The sequence below is a fragment of the Eretmochelys imbricata genome, chromosome 2 (genome assembly GCF_965152235.1).
Source record: "Eretmochelys imbricata isolate rEreImb1 chromosome 2, rEreImb1.hap1, whole genome shotgun sequence".
In the NCBI taxonomy this organism is placed as follows: domain Eukaryota; kingdom Metazoa; phylum Chordata; order Testudines; family Cheloniidae; genus Eretmochelys; species Eretmochelys imbricata.
In genome coordinates this window covers 189,312,056-189,328,874 of record NC_135573.1, presented here as the reverse complement: position 1 = coordinate 189,328,874, position 16,819 = coordinate 189,312,056, and the positions used below count along the sequence as shown (strand labels likewise).

General features: G+C 39.0%; 1 protein-coding gene across 3 annotated transcripts in view; it reads right to left on the bottom strand.

Moving 5' to 3' along the window:
• Window positions 1-2,210: 2,210 nt before the first annotated feature.
• The window catches only part of SACM1L (SAC1 like phosphatidylinositide phosphatase), a 63,331-nt gene continuing 48,722 nt past the window's right edge, over window positions 2,211-16,819 (bottom strand). For 2 of the 3 annotated variants that reach the window (XM_077811136.1, XM_077811138.1), the window contains exons 8-20: window positions 15,856-15,957; window positions 14,512-14,597; window positions 14,225-14,311; window positions 13,613-13,681; window positions 13,437-13,516; window positions 10,488-10,586; window positions 8,578-8,716; window positions 8,245-8,314; window positions 8,074-8,146; window positions 7,441-7,534; window positions 7,264-7,356; window positions 5,626-5,683; window positions 2,211-4,271 (exon numbers count right to left, since the gene is read on the bottom strand). In XM_077811136.1, the coding sequence (XP_077667262.1) occupies window positions 4,135-4,271; window positions 5,626-5,683; window positions 7,264-7,356; window positions 7,441-7,534; window positions 8,074-8,146; window positions 8,245-8,314; window positions 8,578-8,716; window positions 10,488-10,586; window positions 13,437-13,516; window positions 13,613-13,681; window positions 14,225-14,311; window positions 14,512-14,597; window positions 15,856-15,957 (1,187 nt within the window). In that variant the 3' untranslated portion in view covers window positions 2,211-4,134. The remainder of the gene's footprint in view (window positions 4,272-5,625; window positions 5,684-7,263; window positions 7,357-7,440; window positions 7,535-8,073; window positions 8,147-8,244; window positions 8,315-8,577; window positions 8,717-10,487; window positions 10,587-13,436; window positions 13,517-13,612; window positions 13,682-14,224; window positions 14,312-14,511; window positions 14,598-15,855; window positions 15,958-16,819) is intronic. The other variant, XM_077811137.1, reaches the window with a different exon arrangement.

Sequence of the window (16,819 nt, the reverse complement as noted above, 5' to 3'; positions counted from 1 at the left end):
GGTCGGCAGGGGTCAGGCTGAGCCTCCCCGCTTAGAGCCTTCCCATTAAGAGCGGCCCGGAGGCCTGAGGTAGCGCACTCACAGAGTGGCTCCAGCCTTCGGCCCCTTCCCGCCCCGGCAGCCCTTACTCATTTGCTAAGGGCTGGGTGGGGCGCTGCTAGGCCGGCTCGCCCCCCCCCCCCCCGCGTGCCTTGCCCCCGCTTGGGTTCGTGGAGAGTTGCGGGAGGGCCCAGCAGGGCTCTGCAGGCTAGTTCCCATTTGACCCTGGGTGCCAGCAACCCCGGGCAGGCTGCCCGAGACTCCGTACACAGCAGGCGCGGTCAGGCTTCAAATAGCCCAACTCTGCCCAGGGTGGTTGGTCCTAGGCAGGGGTTGCAACCTTGATTCGGAATGCAGTGTACTTTACCAGGCAGGTGTAAAGATCAAAACTTACCTGACCACTACAGCACGCCCTCTACAGAGCGCGGTTAGTGCCATACTTCTGGCCCCACTACACGCCGTTCAACGTAACTAGGTGCATGAACTAAACACTAAACTTTTGTGCCCATGAACCCCCTTCACCTACAGGTTTATTTATAGCACCACACTCAATAAATAGTAATATGGCGCCCCTGTTGATGTAGACCATTATTTCCCAAACTGAAAATGGGACACCTCCCCCTCTATAGGGCTATCAGCCCCAGCCCTGCCACTTGCGGGGTTGTCAGCCTGAGGCAGCTGGGATTACCACTCACCTGAGCCGACAGCCTGACTTTTTTGCCAAAACTGGGTATTTGTCCCTTTGCTCTCCCCACCCCACCCCAGCGCAGAAAGCAAACAGGACAAGTGCTTAGTTCGGGGGGAGGCAGGGGAGGAGAATAGTCAGGACATCCAGGACAGGGCTCAAAAGGATTGTCCCAGCTACAACAGGATGTATGGTCACCCTATACCTCTATCACAATGCCAATTGAAAGAAAATATGTAATTGTTTCCACGATGGTAGAGATGAGTATTCTACAATCAGCATTTAACAAATAAAAGGGATTTTGAATAAAATATTGACTTATTTCTACTTTAGCTCTGTACCCTTAGTTAAACATGATACTTTAAAAAAACAAAACAAATAACCAAGGTCTTAGCTACTTTGCACTGGCAGTAGATACTCCATGGCATTTTTAAGGAAAAAGCCTTGTTAACCAAAATTCCCCTTTTCCCACTTTTGTGAATGATGTCTGATTAGCTGCTACTCTACAGTGGAGAATTGGATGCATTTCAGTATCCCATTTAAATTTGATATGCAGTAGTAGCTGTAGATTGTGGTGTTTTTAAGGTGCATTTGTACTGTCAAACTGGAACAAACAGAAATAAAAAGCTTCTGTAAATTCAGATGTGCTTGTTTTCAATGAATTACAGACATTCTTCTGCTGTACAGCTCACATATACTATCTTCACCTTGTCACACTTTCTATTATTTCACCCACCCTTTTCAAAAATGCCAAAGGAGGAACAGAATCATCATCCATAGTAACTGCTAGTTCAGTATCATCTTGATATAAATTTATGGTTGGTCTCTCTTAAATTTAAGGGCTAGAGTCCAAAGTCTGCCAAAAGTTTAGACTCAGAGTTCAGAAACATCCTCTTCTGAATCTTTGGAATATATACATGAGTACCCCCCTCTTCAGGGATCTGTTTCTAGCAGGTTTCTGATAAATGTGATTCCTTGGTAGTCTACCATTCCTCTAATTCTGAGGATACAAAAAGGTCATGAAAGCAAATACAGAAGGAGCTGATTGTAATACCACTACTTTAGCAGTTTATCTGAAGAATAAGATGTGCAGTATTCACCTCATGTGTCTAACACTCTGACAGCCAATCAAGAACAGTAGTCTAAAATGGCCTTGTAAAGGGAGGGACAAAGAATAGACTCAAGTAGGAAGTCCAACTTCAGATCTTATTTCTAAACTTCTCCTTTGTCTCCCAAACACTTCTTTTTTCAGAAAGGTAAAATCCATACTTGGCAGAGGGAAATGGAACATATGCTAATTAAAATCTTAGTTTTAAACTAAACTTTTAGTGGATTAAGTATAAAAATAGAAGGCCTTTAATTTTGTATGTAGAGATTAACCACTCAGAATGTAGCTTTCTGATGAACAGCAATTTCCAAGAAACAATGTTTAAAGTTTGCATTTTTTTAACCCTTCAACTAAAATACAGAAATGGAACGGTCAGGATCTAGAAAAGATTAAAGTTTTATTGTCATTTATGAGTACACCATATGTGAATTTAGAAATACAATCTCCTTACAAAGCATTGGAATACAGATGCCCTTCCAAGTCTCAAAACCTAGTTCTTGCAATGTGGTTATATTAGCAGTCCAGGTTTGGTCTTTGTTGCAACAAACTTTTAACGGGAGATGCACGGAAAGATTTAGATACACACTGTAAGACAGTTGAGCTAAATTTCAAAACATCACCCGCCAAAGAGGCACACAAACCATTATTTAAATATTTAACTATAGAGTTCTTATACTTTCTTCCCCATTATGGAGTTGATGTCTGAGATTAAGTTACAGAGAATTTCTCAGTTAAACTGTCAACTGGTATTTCCATTGTAGCATCTAAAAGCAAACAGGAAACTCTGCATTTTTATTACTAGTGCTTATGAACAGGTAATGTTTAACAAAATCCAAAGAGGCCTTCAGAAACATTCACGGTTAAAATGAACAGTTATTGCAAAAAACTGTACATATTTTCAATTATAACACAATGAAACACTGATGATGCAGTGTTTTGTGTTCTAGGGCATTAATGACAACCGTGCTAATCCTAGTATTCTACTTTTTTTTCCTAATATTTAATCTTCATAATTGCAATCTGGATATACAACTGTACTTACAGGAAATATTAAGCAATGCACAGTGCCGTAAGCAAATTTCAGGTCTGGTTTGAACAGAAATCATAAAATAAGTGATAAAATAGTTTAAAATTGGTCCTTGATTCAGATTAGCTATTTTATGTAGATTGGAAGCACTAAATTTAAAGACAAACATTTACTGATAATCAGAACAAATTATTTTCATAGCTTAATTTTTAGAGTTTTATCATGCATGAAAAGCAAGCTGCTGCTGCTTCCCTCAAGTGCAAACATGGAATTTAGCAGAAGACTGTCACCTCAAAATTTTGTATTCTTTCTTTCACAGGTTATCCCTACTTAACCATAAACTACAGAAGCAGGTGATTAGTAAAACAATGAGGCGTACCTTCTACATTGTGACTGTTCTTTAACTATGGAATACTTTGGACCTTTAGCATGAGGGTCAATAAACACAGTAAAGAAGTTTTACATTCTTTGATTTAATTTACATCTTAAAAAAAGACAACCTTATTTGAGACCTTCTGAATCACACTTAAATTGCTGTATAGCTGTAATAAAAAGTCATCTGAAGACTGCAGTAGTTAGGTAGTGCAAGACATTTGCAACTTCAGAAATGTCCACCAATAACTCACCCTCCCAATGATTTAATAAAATATTGCATCAGTCCTAGATGAGGCAGAACAGAAGACTTGCATTTTGACAGTAAGGTATGATTCTCTACCCTAATGAAAATATGCAAAGGACTCGTGCTAACAGTGACTGCTTTTATGATGACAAATGAAACCCAGCTGAAAGTCTAGAAAGAAAACTTCTTAGCAGGAATGCTATATTAGCTCAAAGAACATGACGTGACTCTATATTACTAACACTGCCACAGCTGGATATGGTGACACGTGAACAGAACCAGAGATCTCTGTTAAGATTATGAGATCATGTTTGAATGAAACTGCCCTGCTGGGCTGTAAGCTTAGTAGGCCAGTTCATATTCTATAATACTCCACAGACAACACTGATGAAACTTACAGGTGAAAGCCAAAATATCTTGTTATGAGCGCAACCTCCCCAATTAATGCAATATTCCAAAGATCATTGTGACTAAAACTGTAAAACCAGATCACAACTGTAAATTACCACCACCAAGTGAAGGACCCAATTTACTTTTTCTCTCCACAAAGATGAAAGCTAGAAAGACCACTAGTTGGTGTGGAAAGCAGGTCAGTAGAGACTCCAAGTATGGCTTGAGGAGTCCTCCATGCTAAGCCGCTTTCCACACACACAAATTCAGTCCATCTTCTCTTTCTGGACCAGTTTTGGTGCATCTACAAAATCCTTGCCATTGTAAAAGATGATAGCTAAAGTTCCAAAGCTTGCAGTTCCCCAGAAGAGCACATAAGCCAGTGTCTCAGTCCATGTATCACCTGTAATCAGATAAACATTACAGTAAGTCATTTTCAATAAATAGTGGAGAGATCATTTTTAGCGTGACAAGAAAACAGTTAGCAAAGTGCTCATAAGGAAGCTTTGATCAAGAACTGAAATTTCGTATCAGCTTCACATATACTAGAGCCTGTTATTTTGTACTGTGTATTTCCTTCTGAGAGTTTTCTAGCTCGGAAACTAATGTTCTACAGTTAAGAAAAGGCTAATTTACAATGGCTAAAAATTGACATTCATATAGCCCTTAATTCAGAGAGATTCCAAAGCAATTTCATAACAAACTGATTTACGACCTATATAGCCAACACTTGACCTGCCACTGAAATGCTGTGAATCTCTAAGCAAAAGGAGGAAGATTGGTAACCATTTAACTTTTCTCAAACTTTTGTATTCATGACCCCTTTTACACAGCAAGCCTCTGAGTGTGACCCCTCTTATAAATTAAAACACACATTTTTTATATTTAACATTATTATAAATGCTGGAGGCCAAGCAGGGTTTGGGGATGGAGGCATATAGCCCACGACCCCCATGTAATCTCGCAACCCCCAGTTTGAGAACCCCTGATTTAACAGCACACACCAACACAGGAGTTTAGGTCATTCAGGTTACATCTACACTGCAAAAAAAAGCAGCCATGTGGCAATAAGTTTCAGAGCCTGGGGCAACAGACTCGGGCTCACGGGATTCCCACTATGGTGCTAAAAACAGTAATGTAAATGTTCCTGCTTGGGCACTGAAACCCAGCAAGGGAGGAGAGTCTCAGAGACCAAACTCCAGCCCAAGCAGGAACATCTACACTGCTATTTTTAGTGCCAGAGCGTGACTCAGTCTGCAGACCTAGGCTCTGAGATTCCCTACCCCCACAATTGTATAGATACTCCAAGTGAATACCTTAACCAACTGATATAGAGGGGGGAGTTTCAGGGAAGCAGAACATAACCACCCAAATAGGGGGTTGGTGTGGATGGCAGTGTTCTCAATTCTACTCCTTTAGGAAGTGCCATTGGATTATTAACTAACAATTTTATACCTATTCAACCATCATGTTAAGGAGAAGCGATTACTCATAATATCCCGCAGTAACATTGACTCAACATCAGAGGGAAGAGTGCTATCTGCTGAATATCCAGCACTACTCTCTGTAGCATCTGAGCTTTCCCATCCAAGTACTGACCAGGCCTGACCCAGAAAAGCATAGCTCCAGGTTGTATGGTTAGAGGTATGATTTGAATATCTCATAACTCATAAGCACATACCCAGTGAATAGCTTCCAACATCTTAAGTGTATGCCTGCAAATGAATTTTGCAAATGTACGCCAAATAGTGACTTACCAGCCATAAGCAAACAGATAATGCACATTGAGAAAGCAACGACCATAATAATAGGCAACTGCGGAAGAAGAAAAACAGAATTAAAAAAGGATATATATGATTGTATTGATTATTTCCTTCAAGAAATTATATTTATAATTCGCTTTGTAACAGGTAAAGTTACATCATTTCTTTGATGTCCTGATTTGGTAAAACAGAGTCTCCTTCTGAGTTTTAGACTTAATCTAAATAATTCTTTAACTGTACATTTAAGATTAGAGGATAATATGCTTGGTTTCTGCCTGTTTAGGCTCACTGAAAGATCAAGTTCATTAGTTCTGTTTGGGTATTTGAACAACCCTGCATAAGCCTCCAGTGTTAATCTATCCCACTTGTGTACTGAGTGTACAGAACAGAAGGGGTCAGTGTAGGTATTCTCCACACGACTTTTTCCAGTTCCCTCATGTGTTCCACAGTGATCTTTTTTGTCATAACTGCAGTTCTGAAATTCAATAAGTGCTTAGCCTCCCCTTCCTGACAGTCTTGGCACTGACACTGAAGAGAAGAGAAACCAGTATTTGCCTAAAGAAAAGGAGTACTTGTGGCACCTTAGAGACTAACCCATTTATTTGAGCGTGAACTACAGCTCACTTCATCGGATGCATACCGTGGAAACTGCAGCAGACTTTATATATACACAGAGAATATGAAACAATACCTCCTCCCACCCCACTGTCCTGCTGGTAATAGCTTATCTAAAGTGATCATCAGGTTGGGCCATTTCCAGCACAAATCCAGGTTTTCTCACCCTCCACCCCCCCACACAAATTCACTCTCCTGCTGGTGATAGCCCATCCAAAGTGACAACTCTTTACACAATGTGCCCATTGTGTAAAGAGTTGTCACTTTGGATGGGCTATCACCAGCAGGAGAGTGAATTTGTGTGGGGGGGTGGAGGGTGAGAAAACCTGGATTTGTGCTGGAAATGGCCCAACCTGATGATCACTTTAGATAAGCTATTACCAGCAGGACAGTGGGGTGGGAGGAGGTATTGTTTCATATTCTCTGTGTATATATAAAGTCTGCTGCAGTTTCCACGGTATGCATCCGATGAAGTGAGCTGTAGCTCACGAAAGCTCATGCTCAAATAAATGGGTTAGTCTCTAAGGTGCCACAAGTACTCCTTTTCTTTTTGCGAATACAGACTAACACGGCTGTTACTCTGAAACCAGTATTTGCCTGTATACAGCATTTGATGTTGTGAGATGACATCTTCATGATTTTTTTTAGATCAACAATGATGGCTCTTATTACATTAAAAATGGTTATCCCCTTCCACTTTTCTTTCTTAATGAACAGACAAAGCAAGAGATCCAAGAAGAATCCCAATCTTTCTAGCAGGGGCACAATTGGCCAAAGAGCACCTTTCCTTCCAACTCCATGTCTGAGGGATGCTCCCTTTGTGTCATGGCTGATGTTCTGGACTTAGTCTTCCAGTAAGTGGCTACTATAAAAAAATAGGACCAGAAGACACAAATGGCCCCACATCAACAAACAGTCAATAACTACTTAGGTTTACTGAAGCAAATAAAAGAAACAAACAAAGCATTTAGTTTCCAAAAAAGTGTGAATCAAAGCTTATTAAAAAACAATCCCTACAGCCAAGAACTTCCAGTCCTTCTGTATATGTAGAGGGCTGACAGACTCTACTTCATCCACTGAATAATTTCCAAGAAACAGATCGATAGCATCCTGTAACAGAAACATACATACAGAGTTAAAATGCATAGCAATAATGACTAAGAATCTATTTGCAAAAGAAAAAATCCAACTTACTTGTCTAAATCCATCAGAAAAGTTGTTCTTGTAGTAACGTATTAATGAGTTCCAGCCATCCATTATTAGACCCCACTGAGTTCTCTTCCCAGTTCTATAAAAAAGTGGTTTTATGAGCATATTAGAACTAATCTGTTTACAAATTGAAAGTAGAAAGTTATACCAAGTGATGTTCAGTTTTATGATCCTTTCAGGTTTGTATTAACAATCATACAGAGTTTCTATTTATACTTAAGGACAAAGATACAACTGCCTAGTACTGCCTCTGCACTCTAACTTCTATAGGCAGTAGATTTTTATGAAAAAAAGTTTTAAGAAAGGGTGGAAAGATCTGTGAGTAAAGTCAGGAAAATGGTTTCTCAGAGACTCAGTTTTCCATCATGCAATAAAACAAAATGGAATATTTTATAAACCCATATTGATTTTATTTCCTGATTTTTAATGTTTTTTTAAACTACAAAAGGTATTATTGTTTATTATATCATGTTGACATAGGCTGAATTTTTCTAGTAAGAGGTAGTTCATATTACCAACTTACATGTTAATGTGTGTCTGGAAAATTGAAATTTCAATCTGTAGATAATTAAGTTACAAAAATGCATTGTCCTCAAAACATAATCGTCTCTAACTTGCCTTGTGTAGTCTGTCTTTAAGGCACCAGTTCCAGCATATTGTTTGGCACAAGCATTTGCATTATCAGCCCATGCTGTGAACAGAGAAATAGAATTATGTCCGTTTTCCTTTAAAAAAGGCTGACTGGTCCTTATTTGAAAAATAGTAATTTAACTTTAAAGACAAACCTACCATTTTTGTAGATTTTTTCAAATTCTGCTTGTTCTTCAATTCTCTGTCCAACATGCAGAACACCTAGCCTCTAGAACAAAAAACACACTACAATTCAATAGCAACTCAGAGGAAGTCAATATTTAAGTTTATATGGGACATAGCTTTTTCATCCAGCTTTTAGCTGGACAGTACATTTTAATATCAAGCAGGTCTTTAAGTACTAAAGAAATTTATGAATGTAAGCTGCTACAAACTTTAGTTGTACTTAATCCCCGACAGAGGATCCATCCTCCCTCCCTCCCGCACAGAGAGAGCTTTGAAAAACAAAAGCAAACTAGAAAAAATCTTGACCTGAAGCTGTGCTTGCAGAGAACGACGTGCTAATAGGCTCTGAATCACATTAGTCCGGTCCAGGCAGTCCATGCAATTACTGCGGAATATTCCATCCTGCTGAGTCACCACTTTACCATCAGAATCAACTAGAAAATAACTAAGATCCACGACACATTTAAATGTGTGTATATAAATAGGTACCTAAAATAATCCACTTCAAAATATGTTCTGCGACTGCATACTTTAACGGGTTTCTTTAGTTACCCAAAACAGAATCTTTTCCCAAGTTAAATTCTTTGCCATATGTGTTTAATTTTATTTGATAACATATTATTTATACTTTTCTTTCCGCAGCAGATAGTGAATACATAGCATTATTAAGAACAGTGTCTAAATGGTTATCCTATTGCATTACACACGACAATAACTTACTTGCAGTTGCTATGAACCTTGGTATTACCTTTCGGAAGAAGAGCAGGTTCCACTTCCAGCTCCAAGTATATGTTGTAATCATGATGTACACATGGTAATAACACAATCCTTACACTACACAATTACAAAGACTTGGCTTCAGCCTCAAGAGAAGAATTCTGCTTCTATGTCTCAGGCCTCCAGAATCTAATTTTCAAGAGAGCCCAAACTCTCCAGCCCCCTAGTGTTAGCCAAATTTTGAGGACTCCTCAAAAAACAAATCAAATAATGTTGTGTAATGCCTTATTTTGAGACATCAGTTCCATCCCTTTATTTAAAGAAAGCTGATTGGTTTTGGCATATGCCTACATAGTTCACTACATGCTACAGTGTATTATTAGTTTTAAGACATGTCTCAGTTACTCATTCTAGGGTTGAGAATCCTATATAGGTGGTATTTTAGAGACAAAATTACTTGTTCATTCTGCTTCTTTGAAGGGCTCACATGACTGTTCTCTGTTCACGTCCTCTCAGACTTTATGGGCTGCTCCTTTTCAGGTTTTTATATATGTATTGCTATCCTCAGAAGCATGTTTGGTTTGTACTAACAGTACAGAGTGAGGCATTTATGTCGGCCTAGATCAGTGGTTCAAGCTTTCATTCATAAATGGAACTGGGAGAGGTTTCAGTGGGCTGTTCCTCACATTACAGGGGCAGACAACAACCTGTGTAGAAGTGGGGGTATAGCCGTCAAATCACTAGATATAGGAGTTCCTGGTCTGCCTCATGCCGTAGACTTGAGACCCAAACGGTGATGATGAGATCTTCAAAGAAGCAGAACTACAACGTAAATAGGTTTCGCTTCATAACCTGTAAATCTGTGAGCGGTGAATAATAAAATAAAGACTAATGCATTAAGCAACAACTTCATATAGATCATACAAATTCATTTAATATATGAAATAACTTTATTGGGGGAAAGGACATCAAATCAAGTTGGACATTTGCTACTTTTCTGTGAATCCAAAAAAAATATGTAAATAAAAAGAGTCAGGAAGGGTTGGTGTCTGGTTGCTCAGGTATGGCATTAATACTGCATATGAAATTACCACACTGAAAACAGATAAGCAGTTGTGCTTGGTAATTTCTCATTCCCATGTAATAGGCAGACTTGTGTTTACCCCCCCAAATCCCTTCACCAAGAGAGACATTTAATTCTCCTTCACAGAAGCAAAACCATGGTGAGCGAGTGCATTATAAACCACATTAAGGCCTCTACTTTGCTGCTGAGCAGGAGTGAGAGATCACACAAAGATATCTGCAGACTCCACCCTGTAATCTTTATCTCATTTGCATATGCATCTTCTTCAACTCAAGGCCATAGAATCCATATGAGAAAGTGATCTACTTTTGAGAATATAGATTCTGCTCTATGAATCTGCTGGGCATTTAACAATCTATCACTTTATGCTAGCCACCACAAGATGACCACATGGTGCTATAGAGAGACAGATTACCTAAACTCATCTTGTTGTTCTGAGAGTTGATCCATCAAAAGTTGGAGTCGGTCCCACCTCATTCGACTGCATTCTTTATGAAAGTCAAATGCTATATATCTATTCAGAGACAAGCACATCTGATCAAATAAATTCACGGCACTCGTCACTGCTCTGAAGAGATCACAGTACAATTGTATTTTAAAAAGGTAATTTTTTCAAAAGAAAAAAAGATTGATAAATATTGAAGTGCAGAGAAATGATCTTCAATTGAAGATTTGTCAACATCAGCCAAAATTTAAGAGCAATTCTTTAAAACTGGGTTCCATAAATATCAAAGGACGTGTTTTCTTCTTTTCTGTCCTCTTCCAAAATGTCACCTTGCACATTTTGAGGATGCAAATTTCTGCACTCCTTTAGATCAGGGGTTCTCAACCTTTTCCTTTCAGAGGCCCTTCCAACATGCTATAAAAACTCCACAGCCCACCTGTCCCACAATAACTGGTTTTCTGCATATATAAGCCAGGGCCTGAGGTAGGGGGTAGCAAGCAGGACAATTGCCTAGGGCCCCATGCCACAGGGGTCCCTGTGAAGCTAAGCTGCTCAGGCTTTGGCTTCAGCCCCGGGTGGTGGGGCTCAAGGCCCTGAGCTTCAGCCCCATCCGGTGGGGCTTCAGCTTTCTGCCCTGGGCCCCAGCGAGTCTATGCTGGCCCTGCTTCGTAGACCCCTGAAACCTGCTCACGGCCCCCCAGGGGGCCCCGGACCCCTGGTTGAGAACCACTGCTTTAGATGATCCCACCACTCTGGAAGCAGGATAAGGAAGCTCATGTTCACTAGTATTTTACAAAATCACTTCTGTCTAATTATCTTTTCCCCAAAAAGGTGCAGGGACGTGTGTATGGCAACTTAACTAAAAAGACATGGTCCCTGTCCTGAAGTGCTTTCAATCCAAGTGTTCGTTTACCATATTTACAAGACAACACGGGGAAAGAAGGATGGGCAGATGGATCTGCATTTGCTTTTTTCTAAGCTGCTTTCTGCTTTGTATGTAGTTTAAAAAGCTAGAAATTATATTTATATATTTCCTGAAACAGAGGCAAAGAGATGGGGCTAGTATATAATGTACAAAGGAATGAATGGGTAGAGTATGGGAACATTAGAAGAGGAGAAAGGCAGAAACAGGACAAAAAGCAGGTGGGCCACAATGAGAAAAGTTTGGCAAAATTCAGTAAACTGGCAGTAAGAGGTCAAATAACAGCAAGCCCTAGCAAACAAAAAACAACCACCACCAGTTAATGGCAACAGGGTGCTCATTTCCAAATAGGAAATTAAAAATGATAGAGTCACCAAGTTATAAGAGTTCAGAATCTATACAAAGAGGCTAAGACGAGATCAAACAAGGGCAGAGAAATTAAACAAGTTCAGGGTGCAAAAGTATGCCTTTGCTGTAGACAACAGGAGTAAGTTTCTTGGGGTGGGGGTGGGGGAACTGTTTAATAAAAAACAAAAGACTTTTCTAGATGGTTTGTGCAGGACTGGAGGTGGCATTCATAAATTGTGAATGTTTATTGATGGCAGGAGGTGCCATGCAAAGCAATTAAAGTAGCAAAACCCTATTTTTAGCAAAAAATTTTTAAATTTTTAAATTTTTTAAATGTTAACACCTGCGGAACTTACAACTGAGAAAAAAAACAGGCCAGAGATAGGATTTTACACTTCAGTTTCTGTAAAATGGCTTTTAGTTCTACAGAAAGTAGTGCAAGGAATCCCACAAGTCATTTATCTCTTAAAGATGTAACCAATACCAGCTTTGAAAACTGAACAGAAACTCTACATTGGAAGTGCTCTTAAAAACATGTCTTCCTCTTCACAAATCAACATATATGCGTAAATATGCAAATCTACAGCAAAACTACTGCAACCATTGGAAGGGGCAGAGGGCAGCAAGGTGCAGAAAAACGTGAGTAATCTAGTTCCCTGTCCTTCTGTAAGAGCCTTGTAAAATGGGGATCGATCGAACGGAAACAACTAAAAATTCAATGCAAATGCATACTATACAAGTAAGATTAACTGCATTCATGGTTAAATTTTGCCCTTAAATGTGCATGTGCAGGTTCTACAGAAGTCCTTAAGAATTATGCATTCATTCTAGAGGGCAGGATTTGGCCCCTAAACTTGTTAGGGACTCCTGGCACGAACAAATGTCTAAGTCCCTTACAGGAGAATCTCTGAGATGAAAAAAATAAAAATTTTAAGATTTGTGGAAAATCAATATTATTCTCTCAATATTCAAGAACATGGTTAAAGAGAAAGCAAGTCAATAAGTGAAGATTACTGTTTTAAAATGATGAATCGCCATTGTTAAACTGCCCATGCACCTGCAACTTCTGCAATCATGAACATTTAACAATAATTTATGTGCTTTCCACACTCCTGTGGCCCCTACGCTCCATTTAGGCTGCACACCTAATGACCTTGTCTTGGTGTCTTTTTTCCATGTGACTTCACACCTGGAACCCCTTGGTCTGCAATGCCTCACCTCTTTCATCCTGGAAGTGCATTTCTTCCATGAAGTCAATAAGACACTCACCTGCCCTTTAAAGAAACAAGCAGAACTTTCAAGACACACCACTAGCCAAAACAACAATGTGCTCTTATTACTGTAAGCCTCATACTCCCTTCTTTTTATGCTGTTGTCCTGTCTCAATTCCCTTTACATGCATCCCATGCCTATCATTTCCAGTTGGATTGCAAACTCTTCTGGCAGGGACCATATCCTTTTCCTGCAGTGCAGTATCAATGTGTATTTTAAAAAATGCAATTCTCATGCAAGTTAAATTATTTTATAAGGGCCCCATGACCAATTTGATCACACTTTTAATTTAGGCTTGTTAAAAGGAGCCAGACATGTACAATATGCCAGACATGTACAATATACACATATGTATCATAATTTCAGTTCACATGTACCTGACCATTCCATTTCCCAAGCTGTTTACCATTTTTGCAAATGTTTGTTCAAGAGGCTTCTCTGAGCCCTTCTGGTTAACCTGTGAAAAATGAAATGGTAATACCAATCAATCATTCAAATTTGTTTAAAAAGAAGAGGCAAACAATTCAACTAAGCAGAATAATTAAAGGCATACCAAATTAACAATCATTTGTTTTCCATAGCTAATTATCTGAGAGTCAAAATGTCTTTGGAAGCCATCCATCTAGAAAACAAAGGAGAAAAAAGTGACATCACAGGTCTTTAGAGATGCATAGGTCTGTAAATTACTAAAACTGCTACATTAAGGGATTCTTGTAATGTAACACAACAAGTCGTCTTCTGAATGAGAATGTGGTGCTTAAATGAGGCAAATATCTGCACTCCACTCTGTCAATGCACTTCAGCTCTCATCTGCAACAGCCTTGGGCTTCCCTTGTATAAACTACTAGTTGTGCCAAATAATGCAGGGGTTTTTATCACTGTACACAAATGGGAACCAGGAAGAGATGACTGCATTCATTTATACTTATGACCTCATTCAAGCTTTGAGCCAAAGACTCCATGGATAAAAAAGCTAGTACACTGGCCCAAGCCTCTTGCTACTTCAACTTTAAAGGTACGGTTTGACTTTTATATTAAGAACAGATTTAAACAGTATACTGTATGTTAATGAGAAGTCGCAGCAATGTTAAGTTTATTACCACATTATATCCATGCAAACACTGAATTCCATTTTACCACCACACAACCAAGGAAACACACATACATGATTTACTACTTTGCTGATCTGTGGCTTTGGCTTATACTTGAGGTTTGGTCTCTGTGACCAGAAAAAAGGAATTGATCCACGGGTCTGGAAAACAAAGGAAAAGGATACTTAAATAACAAATGCAATTTCATGTTCTTGTTCAGTACACCTTCCTGACATCTGTATTTTAACTTGTTTTTTCTCGTTAAATGTAAAATCAGGTTTTGGGCAGACAAGAAAATAAAGACTTGCCAGCTGAACTTAAGCTAGTCATGCAATCAATTCTGATAAGCCACTGAATTTACCTGGACAAACGAAGCTTTGCTCCCATTGTAATGTACAATTTGTTCCGTTTCAACAAAATTAGCTGCATGGCCTTCTGAATCAATACCTGAGTTAGAAAAAACAGAATCCAGTTCACAGCCGGCCACAAACACCATTGCTTTAGGTTTGAATTGGGGTCTCATTTTTCAGTTAGTAAGATGAAACAATACAGAATAGCCAGAAGATAAGTGAAATCTGTGTCCTCTGTAGATCAAAGCCACCATCTGAAACACTGTCAGCTCATGAAGCAGAGACTTGGGGTATGTCCACACTATGGAGACTATTATGGCATATCTACGACACTGTAGCTATGCTTGCACGACTATATAGTGTAGATGTGGCATATAGCAATGGAAGGGGATTTTCTGTCTGTGTAGGAACACCACCTCCCAGAGTGACAGTTGGTACTCTGATGGAAGCATTCTTCCATTAACTTAGCTGCATCTACATTGCAGGTTAGATTAGCATAGCTAAAATTGCTCAGGGGTATGGATTTTTCAGAAAAGCAGACCTAGATATTGCTATCATTCAGTCAGTGTAGGGCCTTTATTATACTGCCAGCACTTCTTAATAGTCTAACTTAAAAAATACTTAGGTTATTTTAATACTGAACAAAGATGCCAAAGCGCAGACACTGAAATTTATCTTTCCAATGGGAAAATTACGGCACAAAGAGCAACAAGTTTGTCCACACTTCCTCAGTGCACCTCAACATAACATGCAGAGACTGGTAAGGAGAAAGTACTTCAGTCTGCTTCCTTTTCAGCCTTTGGCCTGAAATCAGGGAAAAGCGGACTGCTACATAACAGACAGCCAAGGATTGTATGCCAAACAAACAAACACACATGAAAATTGTGTGTGTGTGTGTGTGTGTGTGTGTAAGTAACCCAGCTTAACTTTTCTTTCCCTGCACATGAGAATGTTTTCTTGTAAAGTTCTTTATTAGTCTGAAAATGTTATGTAAGGTATTTTACTGAAGTAAATACCACCAGCTTATTTATTGTCCAGTGTTTCATTTAAAATGCTCATCATTTTAAATTTTTGGACTAAACATAAATCAAATGCCTCAAGGAGCAATAAATGAGGTTTGCAGTTTAATAGATGCATCTGTAGATGAAACTACAGTTTTGTGCTCAAGGATGTTTTTCTGTCCAGTTATTACACTGAAGTAAAATATTTGGCACAAAAATTACATCAGGTTGTGACAGAATGGAACACAACAGTAATGTAAGTGGTTAAATACCTATGCCATTTGAAAATAAGAAATTAACGAGTTACAGATATGTTGACTGTTCCAGCAGTGGTTGCATTATTCGTCATCTTACCTCTCACATAGTAACGTACACCAGCTCTGAAACAGCTTCTTCGAGAGATAAGCAGCCAGTCAAAATACTTTCCATTAATGGAACAAGAGTGCATAGCTATAACTGGTAAACATGTTAAGGAACACAAACTTTTGCAATGTTTACTATGGTATTTTTAAATAAAAGGGAACAGGCACAGACATAGGGCCAAATGATGATTAAATAAATAGAAAGGATTTTGCAAACATTCATTGATGTGTAGGTATATGTATAAATATACTGTTATCCCTATGTCAAGTTATTTATTGATATTTAACTTCAGAGTCAGTAGCCTAATACTCAAATTAGTATATGCATGACAAAGCAAGTTTTAAGGGATGCTAATTAACTAAAAAAATATGAAGTGATTATAAATAGGAGAAAACAGGATTTGAAGAGACTTGAGACTGGTCTCAAAAGGTTCTTCAATTAAATTAAAATGTTGACACGTCTGATGATGAAACATTTAAAATCTATTAAAAGCCCATGCACACAAATAACCATCACAATTGAAAGAAATAGGTCAATACTATCAGCACCATATGTATGATCTCAGGCCCTGGCCAAAAAAAAAAAAAGGTCTTAACTCAGGGGGGAAAAAATTTCAGACTGCAGACCAAGCACTTTCTGCAATGCTTTCTCTTCTCTAAAAGTAAATTTTTCCCACCTTTTGCAACCAGAATTAGAAAAGAAACCTTCAAACCTGATCATGCTCTCGCACACTATGGAGCATCCTGACAATATGCTCCTGGAGCACCATGGCAGGACAACATTACATTGCCCATAGGCCACATTCTGTTCTTATATGTACACACCTCCTACTGAAATCTCCAAGGGGAGCTGCTTATGCAGAGACTTCTGTTCTTTTAATTAAGCCCTACACATCATTTTGGTATCAGATTCTAGTCCTTACTGTCAGGGCAGGGGTGGCCAGCCTGAGCCTGAG